This window comes from Olea europaea, chromosome 9 (genome assembly GCF_002742605.1).
Source record: "Olea europaea var. sylvestris chromosome 9, O_europaea_v1, whole genome shotgun sequence".
In the NCBI taxonomy this organism is placed as follows: domain Eukaryota; kingdom Viridiplantae; phylum Streptophyta; class Magnoliopsida; order Lamiales; family Oleaceae; genus Olea; species Olea europaea.
In genome coordinates, this window is record NC_036245.1 from 833,807 (window position 1) to 844,353 (window position 10,547).

At 34.8% G+C, this 10,547-nt stretch overlaps 2 protein-coding genes and 1 pseudogene across 4 annotated transcripts in view; 1 reads left to right on the forward strand and 2 right to left on the reverse strand.

Annotated features, from left to right (window-relative positions):
• Positions 1–1,706: 1,706 nt before the first annotated feature.
• LOC111400012 lies at positions 1,707–2,097 on the reverse strand (annotated as a pseudogene).
• A 2,562-nt stretch (positions 2,098–4,659) lies between these two features.
• Positions 4,660–9,150, forward strand: LOC111399348 (AMP deaminase). 3 transcript variants are annotated; one of them, XM_023026605.1, is made up of 11 exons: positions 4,660–4,749; positions 5,850–5,963; positions 6,580–6,720; positions 7,077–7,229; positions 7,634–7,687; positions 7,758–7,868; positions 7,953–8,126; positions 8,214–8,294; positions 8,384–8,482; positions 8,567–8,654; positions 8,758–9,150. In XM_023026605.1, exons 1-10 carry the CDS (start codon positions 4,675–4,677, stop codon positions 8,633–8,635), a joined length of 1,071 nt encoding a protein of 356 aa, XP_022882373.1. In that variant the 5' UTR covers positions 4,660–4,674; the 3' UTR covers positions 8,636–8,654; positions 8,758–9,150. The 3 variants fall into 3 exon arrangements, with proteins under 3 accessions (XP_022882373.1, XP_022882375.1, XP_022882374.1); XM_023026606.1 differs by having other exon boundaries at positions 4,667–4,749; positions 5,608–5,963; XM_023026607.1 differs by lacking the exon at positions 5,850–5,963.
• Positions 9,151–10,341: 1,191 nt separating this feature from the next.
• LOC111400095 (topless-related protein 4-like) overlaps positions 10,342–10,547 on the reverse strand; it is a 3,287-nt gene continuing 3,081 nt past the window's right edge. The window contains exon 10 of the mRNA XM_023027544.1: positions 10,342–10,421. Coding sequence (XP_022883312.1) covers positions 10,342–10,421 — 80 coding nt within the window. The remainder of the gene's footprint in view (positions 10,422–10,547) is intronic.

A 10,547-nucleotide genomic window follows, 5' to 3' on the forward strand; every position in this document is an offset into this window, starting at 1 on the left:
GAACAAGATTGAAAGCAAAATATGCTCACAATTAATCTCTCAATTTTATTTATGATAAAAGTTGTTCTAAAATATAAATATTGAGTTCTATTTACAGGGTATATAAATCTAAAGATTACAAAAGTTAACATAAAATAGAATTTCAACATAAATAGGGGATTTCATAAGTATAGTTAAAACGAAATCAAATTCTAAAGATTATAAAAGATATTAAAAATATAGAGTTTTAACTAAATTAGGAGATTTCACGAATTATAAAAAATTTGTGTCTCCAATTTGTACATGCAGTCGCAAAGGCTCCCGTCTTGCCTCCAAGTTTGAGTTCTTGATTGAAATGCTTTCCAACTTGTTTCGGCTTTTGTGTCCAACGTGAGACTTGGTCTTTGGCTTGTTAACGCCAACCTCTTGATAGCTGGTTGCCTTTCTTAAATCCCATAACCTTTGTAATCTTCACACTTTCTAACATATATTTAAGAAGTGGGTGGTTTGGTGTTATGAGAAATGAATTTGATGTTTACAATGTGTGGTTAACTGATCTCAATGTGGGGAATTGATGTAGGATCTCCATCAAATGAATTATGGGAAGAATATAATGATCAACAACATCAATTGATGAAATATAACTTGGGAATATATAATAGAAGGTGTTTGGGGTTGTTTAGGACTAAAAGAAAACTATTTAAATCGTGATCGGCTTTTCCCAAAAAACTAAAATTTTGCTGATGCTCGCCTGATAGGTTGGCATTAAGTGGCGTCAGTTTCATTGTTTTGAGTGCTCGAGCATTTTCTTGGCATTGAGCGAGCATCAATGTGGCAATTTGTTTCCTTGTCCCATACTCAAATCCAAAGACTCCTAATTGACCTATACAATATCCTCATTGAGTCTTTGACTTTTATAATTCTGTGTAATTTTAATTTATCTAAAGAATTGTCATTACAATAAACATAACAATAGGAAACGAGCCAGTAAAAATAATCAGTTTGACAATGAATTTCTTCTACATGAAGTGGAGTCTCGAATTGCTAGGAAAGTTCAAGTCACAATTCCAATTTGTTGGTGCTTTTACACTTAAATCAGCTCAGAATACCTAAATTTTGTAATGAATACAGTCCTGAATTATAGGCTTGGAATCTTTTACTTCTTAAAATAGTCATAGATAACTAATCAGCCTCTAGACTAAAGGGCAATATTCTCTTTGGATTGCCAAGCACAACCGGCTATTGCATCTTTCTTATCTCAGATTGTGTATCTTTTCAAAATAGTGATCCCTGGCCACCACTTCTGCTGAAGCTACATGGCTACAGTATCTATATAATGACAATAAAAGTGCCATTCACATGTCTCACTCAAAACATAATGAGATTGATTAGCATTTTGCTCGAGAAACTTCGCAGTAGGTGCTCTTCATTATACCAATGTTTGTACTAAAGGACTTCTAAAAGATTCTTTTGGAAATTTCTATTTCAAACTTTGAGTTTGTTTTCTCCCACTACAATCAAACTGTGGACGGACCCGGGGAGGGAGGTCACGTGAACCCCCAACTTTTGATATTTTTGTTTTTTGTATTTTTTTTAGATAAAGTCCTATTTGGTATCGATTGAAATCTAAATTTTAATCTAAATTAAAGTTAACAATTAACTTTGTCGATGAATATATCTGTGTTTACACTTTTCATAGGACAATGTGCCCCTATGCAAATTCCTTCTCGGTTGAGAGAGCAGTGAAACAAATGCAAGATAATTCTATATAAGCTATTTCTTTACAAAATTGTACTCTACAGAGAACAATTAGTCTATAATCTCATATTCTTCTCAAGCGAGACGTGAGTTCAGTGAAAATATCAACGTTGCATGGAATGGTAACGCCACCATTGGATGATCGAATCATAATTCTTCTTCAGCTTGACTTAATAAATCTTGAAACAAAGGCTGATTCAAGTATGTTAAGGGAATAACAAAGCGTTTCTTCTGAATCTCCCCAACATAAATAGCAACATGTCCCTTTGGAACATCAGTTTCTTTTGAAAATCGCCTAAAAAATTGTTTACTTTGAATAATACGAGCCATGCGAATAGCCATGGTCTTGTCTGAGTATGGCCTTCTGTAGCGGAAATTCTTCGATAAATCTTGATTCCGGGCTCAGAAAACAATCAAACGAACACCGATTTACCTTGGCTCGACCCAAGACTTTCACCTTCACTTTGGATTGTCCAAACTCTCTCAAATCCCACAAAGGAGAATGGTGGTGGTGTTAGCAATCCACAAAGGTATGGAGAGGAAGAAGAACACTGGTTGAATCTTACTCACAACCTCACATGGCTTCCCTCTCTCTCGGTTGCCTCTCCTCTCCATTGCTACAACACACACACACACACACTACCAAAAAACGGCTGGGAGATAAATACATATATATATGTTAGTTTAGGTCACTCTAATTGGGCCTAGGGTTCACTAAGTGGGCTACCAATTAACTTAAACTAATGGGCCAATATTCAACTCCATAATAATCACTAAATGGTCCAACTAACCAAATAATCATTCAACCCAAACCCGAACCATCCAAAAGTGTAGTTCATCTCCGAGTTGAGCCAAGTCCATGGTGTCGATAAATAATCCGACAACTATTTTAAATCATCGCCCGGATTATTGGGTATCAAAAAACCCAACACCTTCTAAAGATGGAAATTAGAACAAGTTTTGGAAACTTATAGCACAATAAGCGAAAATTGAGAGATCTGAGTATGGAAAAAGCTTGTTTCGGTTTCAAATCTGGTAATGTATATATATAGATAAATGGGAAAGTTCCAAATCCGTCAAAAGTTATATCGAATGGCTAAGAGCAAGCCGATTGTGCATTGCTGGTGAATCTGAGAAACATAAGCACGGGAAGGATCACATGGATTTGTTTTCAAAAAATCATTTTAGGTATTCAAGCAATAAATTAATCAGGTGTATCTCTTTTTTAGAACAACATTTCCCTCTCTCTTCAGGCAACTTAGACCTCTTAATTCAACCAGATAAGGACAGGAAAAATCTTCTGTCCACTTAAAATTGTAAATAAGATTTTAGGAATTTCTTGTTCGATGTTAGTGGGGTAATTTGAGGGCTATGTTGAGAGTAGTGGTAGGGAATTATGTTTTGAAAAAGATGGTGTTACTTCATTTTTATTGCTCTAAAGATTTTTGAAGATTGGAAGAGAATTTACAGTTTGCATGTGCTTATTGAAGGATTTTATGCTTAACTAGTCATATATTTATAAGAGTTGTTGGGCTTCTAATCTACACACGTCATTTTCTTATCACCCATTTGTTCTGCCAAATTTTTCATAACTTATAATTTATCTTCTTTTCGAAACACTTCGGTAACCGTACGACTAAAGTGACCATACTGAAGCACTTCGGTAGCTGTATTGACAATACTAAAATGTACACCATATGGCGAAGCAATGACTCGTTTAGAAGTCAGTTTCATCTTATCCTCAAATATGCATCTTCTAATAGTTTGATATGGCACCTTTCGGTATAAGTACACCTTCTTCAAAAATAAAAAATAAATAAATAATTCACATCGTGGAGAAGCTTTTTCTTTCCCTGATCAATGGACTCCTAGTGAACTATTTGACTGACAAGATACTTAACTTTCTAGGACCAAGTGGCTCTCCAATCTCATATGCTACTCATCAGGAAATACTTCATTGATTTCTGCATCCTCAGCCTCATTTGTCTTTTCAAGCCTCAATAAGTGATCTAATATTTAATTTCTTTTTGTTCTTTTTATCCCAAATCACAATATCAAACTCTTGTAGCAATAACATTGAATCAGTCGTGGGTTTGGCATCTTTCTTCTCAAATAGATACTGCATTGCAGCATGGTCAATGTAGACTATTATCACTAACCCAATGAGGTAAGAACGAAAATTTTCAGACGCAAAGACTACATCCATCATCTCCTTTTTAGTAGTAACATAATTGATTTGTACATATAAAATGAAGAATTTTATCCCTATACCATCCCATTACTACCATTGCATATTCACTAGCATCAATGAAACACTCATCAAACAGATGAAATGACATATCTTTCTCGAACAAGCTACATGGATGTTTTGTTATTTTGGAGTATTCCTGAATGAACCTCCTATAGAAATATATATGTCCTAGAAAGTTTCTTATTTCCTTCACTAAATTTCGTGGCTGTAATTTCTCAATCTCCTGTATTTTTTTCTTTATCAACATCTATTCGATGGGCCAAAAATTATACCCTCCTTATCCATGAAGTGATATTTTTTTTCCTATGTAGAACAACATTAGTCTCCTTACATAGTTTCAACACAAGATTAATTTTCAAGCTATCATCAGTCGCATTCCCAAAAATTGAAAAATCATCCATAAATACCTCAATATAACAATTCACCATGTCTCAAAATATTACCATCACGCAACACTAAAAAGTAGCAAGTGCATTAAACAAAGCAAATGCATTCTCCTAAATGCAAAAGTATGATTGGAATATGTTAAAGTTGTTTTCTCTTGATCTTTTGGGGCTATTGAAATCTAGTTATAACTCAAATACTCATCTAAGAAACAATTGTGGGAGTCACTATAATCTATAGTTGATGTCTTGTACTAGCCCTAGACTTCTGTTTTTGAGCTTGGATATCTAATACAACTTGTGATGTTTCCAACAGGTCGGTTCCTCGGTGAACTCACTAAGCAAGTTTTTTCTGATCTGGAAGCTAGTAAATATCAAGTGGGTTTCCCTTTTCCTGTTAATATTAGTATATGTAATTTTTATTGGATGATTACTATTTTTAGGGAAAATTGCAGCAACGGTCCTTAACCTTTTCGTTTTTTGCAGACTTTACCCTAACCCTCATTTTGTGCTAGGGAAAGTCCCTAACCTTTCATAGATATGCACTTGAGATTCATTTGGACGGAAACTGTTCAAAACACCGTCAGTTGATCGAGAAAATTCCTTGAACTATTTGCTATCGCGACGGTTTTATTAGATGCTCATACCTTTTTGGACGGTATTTTGGACAGTTTTATTGGATGTTGATTTCTTAATTCTTTGGTTGACTGACGGTGTTTTGGACGGTTTCCATCCATATGGATCTCAGGTGCATATTTATGAAATGTTAGGAATCTCCGCTGGCACAAAATAAAAGTTAGATTAAAGTCTGCAAAAATTGAAAAGGTTAGGGACCGATAATGCAATTTTCCCATATTTTTATGAAAGCAGGATCCACTTTAGTTCTTTTGGTGGGCAGGTTGGGGAACCGGAATTTGGAGGGAGTTGTTTCAGTTTGTATTACATAGATTGTTTACTGGGTGTTGATATCATGGATGCTTTTAAAATATACTTAATGGTGGTATTTAGTAGTACATTGCTGAAAATGTCGGATAACCCTAGCAAGATATATGAATTATCAGTATAGGATAAATTTTGAGTCTCGCTCTGTTTCTGAAATTTGTATTTACACATTCAATGTATACAGTTGATTTTTACGCTTTTCAGGGTATACACTTGTCGTATGGTTAACAATACAAATGTATTTGTTAAATCTTCCAGTTTTTGTTTATATGATGTCGTTTCAGTCTAATACAGATGGCCGAGTATCGAATATCAATATATGGCAGAAAGATGAGTGAGTAGGATATGAATTATCATTATCAGTAAACAGTAAATTTGAGTATCTTTTTTTTTTTTTTTTTCCTGAAATGTTTTTTTTCACAATAAATGTATACAGTTAATTTTATACCCGTTTGAGGGAACACAATTGTCGTATGGTTAACAATAAAAATGTACATGTAAAATCTTTCATTTTAAGATGTCTCACTCTAATACAGATGGCCGAGTATCGAATATCAATATATGGCAGAAAGATGAGTGAGTGGGACCAGCTGGCAAGTTGGATAGTAAATAATGAATTGTACAGTGAGAATGTTGTCTGGTTAATTCAGGTAACTGGTTCCCTCTCATCCTATAGTATACGAATTGTAACACTTCTGGATACAACGAGCTTCTGAAAATATCTACATCTTACAGTTATGGTGATTATATTTAGCACCAGGTCTGGAAAAAATTTGGAAAGTTAATTTTATTAAAAGTGGGATAAAAAGTGATTGAATTTATATTGTTTCGATTGAAATAGCAAGCAATCTGAAATATTGATGGATTCTTATTTGAATACTTGACAGTTTTGCCTTATTTCAAGTTGCAATATCGGGTATATTGAACGTAGATGATTTTGGGCTACATTAGAATATGAAGGCCGCCATTTCTAGTAGTTCAGACTGAAATTCTGAAACCATCACCATGAAAATCTTTCTAACTGCAATCAAATTATTCTCTGCTTTTTCTTGTGAAATATAAATTGATAAGATTGAAACAGAATTAGTATGGTGGTTATGAGAGAGAGAATCTTTTCCTCACGTCCAGTGCTTAAAAATTTTGATATACTTTCTTTAATGTTCCCTTTCTCATTTCTTGTATGTTGGTTTTATGTGCAATTTAATTTATTTCCAAATCAGAAATTTGGGTATTTTTCATTCTCATTCTGGAACTTCTACCATCTAGCTTCCAAGACTCTACAATGTTTACAAGGAGATGGGAATTGTGACTTCTTTCCAGAACATTCTTGACAATATTTTTCTACCTCTGTTCGAGGTCACTATTGATCCAGATTCTCATCCTCAGCTCCATGTTTTTTTGAAACAGGTTTGTCTGCTCCTATCTTATAATTATTGTGATGCAACTTATTACAAGTTATCCATATTAAAAAATATCTGTGGTTCTCAAGGAAAGTTCCATTCATTAACTATTCTACTGAACCAACCAAAAATTTAAACGCTGCAAGTTCAATTACTTGAGCCTCATGCCCGAGTTCTCCACAAGGCAATACATTTTGTTTCAATTCTTTTTGTCATTCCTGTTGGTTCATTAATTATTTTTGTGGTACTCTTTTGGGTGTTATGAATGTGTTTGCAAACCACCTTCATCTGTTTTTCCTTCTCTGTATCTTTTTCCTTTGTATCTTTTTTACTCTTACAATTCCGTTATCTTTGTTCTAACAGGTTGTTGGATTGGATCTAGTTGATGACGAAAGTAAGCCCGAAAGACGACCAACGAAACACATGCCTACACCGGCACAGTGGACCAATATATTCAATCCTGCATTTTCATATTACGTGTACTACTGTTATGCTAATCTCTATACCTTGAACAAGGTGTACATCATAACTTCATAGATATTTTTCTCAATCAATGCTAGCTCGAATGCCATTGTGTATATTGTAGCATTTTCAGGTGTAACTTGATTCAAATCGAGTTATGTCATATGCATTGAAATACCATTACTCTGCCATGTCATAGCATCTTGTTGCTAGAAATGACACCTGGATTACACAGAACTGTTTTACTTTAAATGACGAAATAGAGTACTTCTGTTGACATTTTATAATAGGAACATTTTTATCTTTCTAAAGAAAATGCTAACCAGTCTTTACACGGTAAAGGGAATGTCCAAGGAGTTTCAACTATACCTGTTATTACTTTTATTGCGCAGTTCACCGAACTTCCTGTATTCTGTTTTAAATTCCTTGGATTTTAACTTATGACTGGGACATCTCAGCTACGTGAGTCAAAGGGCATGACGACTATTAAGTTCCGGCCACATTCTGGAGAGGTAAGCAGTCGAAGCTTCATTTTTTATAATTTCAATTTTCAGCTACCTGAGAAGTTATTAACATAATCAGGCTGGTGACATTGACCACCTTGCTGCAACATTTCTCACTGCTCATAATATTGCACATGGAATCAATCTGAGAAAATCTCCTGTGCTTCAATATCTGTACTACCTAGCTCAGGTGAGAAGAAAAATGTAAAAATAAGTAAATACACTTGATCATATGGTTGTTTCTAATGGTTTACAATGACGTGTTAATCATCAGATTGGTCTGGCTATGTCCCCTTTGAGCAACAACTCTTTATTCTTAGACTACCATCGGAATCCATTCCCCATGTTTTTCCTGAGGGGTCTCAACGTTTCCCTCTCGACTGATGATCCATTACAAATCCACTTAACTAAAGAACCCCTGGTGGAAGAGTACAGTATTGCTGCCTCTGTGAGTACTCCGTTCTCGTGCTTTGCACATTGTATGGATTTGGTTGATAAAATTCTAACTTGTCTCTTATCGTTTTTCTTCTTACAGGTATGGAAGTTGAGTTCGTGTGATTTATGCGAGATTGCCCGTAATTCAGTGTATCAGTCTGGTTTTTCACATGCTTTGAAGGTATATGGTATTTCTGGAAATTTCCCATATTTTGGTGACCTCAAAATCAGTTTCCAAGTTTTTAGCTTGAGCCTTGAATTTGTTATCAGGCGCACTGGATAGGCAAGGAGTACTTCAAGAGAGGCCCGGATGGAAACGACATTCACAGGACAAATGTCCCTCATATTCGGCTGGAATTTCGTGATATGGTATTTGCTTGAATTGTATATGGTATCCGTTAACTTTTCCCTTCTAAACAAGTGAACCATAAATTGTAACTTTCTTCACTGCAGATTTGGAGGGAGGAAATGAAACTTGTTTATCTCGGCAAAGTGAATTTTTCTGAATACATATGCCCATGATACGAAGGCCTTTCTCGAGGTACTTGTGCATATTCATCTTATTATTGCTTCCAAGTTAGTTATTTTGCGTATCCCTCCAGAAATAGTTCACATTGTAACTGTTTTATTTCCCGGGGTTTCAGGGACTGGCAATCTGCGTCGTTACTTACTCGTCCTTAGTTATGTAGGCGATTAAGGTGAATGATTGTTTGGCTTTATAGCGTAAGCTGGAGCTAAATAGCCAATTATGGACATAGAGCATATGGTTTTGAGATCTCGAGCTGTACGCTAGAGATCAACTAGAGCAAAGGCTTTCCACCATCCCTTGGTGTATGCATGAATGCAACTCAACAATATGATATCGGATGGAAGTTTTTAGGGTTTGGTAATGCTTGAATACATAATTTGTTAAATTTTGTTTCTTGAACTTGTGTAATATCATATAGACAGTTTTAATAAATTTGTCGTGCGCCTAGAATGTTTGTAAATAATTATTAAATGAACAAAATGTCTCTGCAATTGTGCATGCTACCGTAGAAGGGGTTTTACATTGGAGAGACAAAATTGGAGAAGATAAACCATTTCTTAACCATGGGTGGTGTATTCCAACACTGCGGTCAACCTTGACCGAGTGGTAGGCCTTCCTCGACTGGTATGCCACCCTCGCAAGAGACATAAGTCACACTATTGATGTTTATCTTCAGTTTTAAGTAGTGTTTTAAATAGCGCGTCAATGCGTGAGGCTAAGGTGCTGCTTGGTGCCTTATTTGGCGGTCAACAGACGTGAGACAAGGTTAAGGTGTCAAGGTGTGCATTATTAGAAATTTTTTTTTTATTGTTTTTTTAAAGCTGAAACTTATAATTATTGAATAATTTATAATTATTAAATAATTTTTTATTGATTAAAAATTTAAAATAATATTAAAATAAGAAAATACTTTTTAACGTTTTTTTACGCATTTGCCTTGTCTAATCTTGCATTGTCTTTAGCTTGGCATTAACGTATTGTCACGTATTACGCCTTTTAGAACACTGGTTTTAAGTGGTAGCGGACATTTATTTTTAACCAATTGTGAGATATGTGGTCTGCTACGTAGCACTATTCATTTAGTGTACAGGTTGTGCAGATTTGTCTTACTTCCCCTTTCTCTTGGTGAGGTGAAATAGAAAATAAGGGATTGAATTAAATAGATTTTTTCCCCCTAGTGAAAATAGGATAAGAAGTGCTATGTACAGAATTCCTTTGCCAGAAATTTTACAGAATACACACAGCAACGACTAGTTAAACAATGGACCAAAAAAACAAAAAAAAGGAAAAAAAAGGAGATGTACAAGCAGAAAAATTCAAATAGGTTAGCGTTCCAAAAAATAATAATAAAATTAATAATAATAACATGTATAAATAAGCTCTGTTTTGCATACAAATTTTCTCCATTGCACGGTAAGAAAAAAATGATGCAACGTTTTTTGACTTGTGTATATAACTATTTATGATACTGTCCACCTTTATTTCACGGATAGGAAAAGAACATGCAGAACATGCAACACTAGCGAACTTTAGATCGATTTCTAGTAATTGTTTTGACATGCGTATGGTACCAAATCTTGTGGCTATACGACACGTGAATAACGGATCATTTGATTCGTTAATACGATTGAAAAAAGAGATCAATGTTAATGAGCTCTAGATCTACTACTCATGGTTAAAAAATGGTTATCTTCTTCAATTATCTCTTTCCAATGTAAAACCCCTTCGATGATACCATGCGCAATTGTACGTACCCTTGGCCAGTTTTCTCATCGTTGTCTGTAAATAGACGCGAAACAGACCATTAATAGTTAGGTCAAATAATCAACCAATATTGTATGACTGTAACCGAATTTATCAAACTGGCCAAGTCTTAGAGAAGTGTCGGAGACATACCACTGTTGA

Bases quoted from the DNA above. Each gene is read 5' to 3' on its own strand.
- LOC111399348 (XM_023026605.1), top strand. From the start codon at position 4,675: ATGTTTCCAACAGGTCGGTTCCTCGGTGAACTCACTAAGCAAGTTTTT. The intron at 4,750-5,849 runs GTGGGTTTCCCT...ACTCTAATACAG, and splicing joins TGGAAGCTAGTAAATATCAA to ATGGCCGAGTATCGAATATC. The intron at 7,688-7,757 runs GTAAGCAGTCGA...TAACATAATCAG, and splicing joins TCCGGCCACATTCTGGAGAG to GCTGGTGACATTGACCACCT.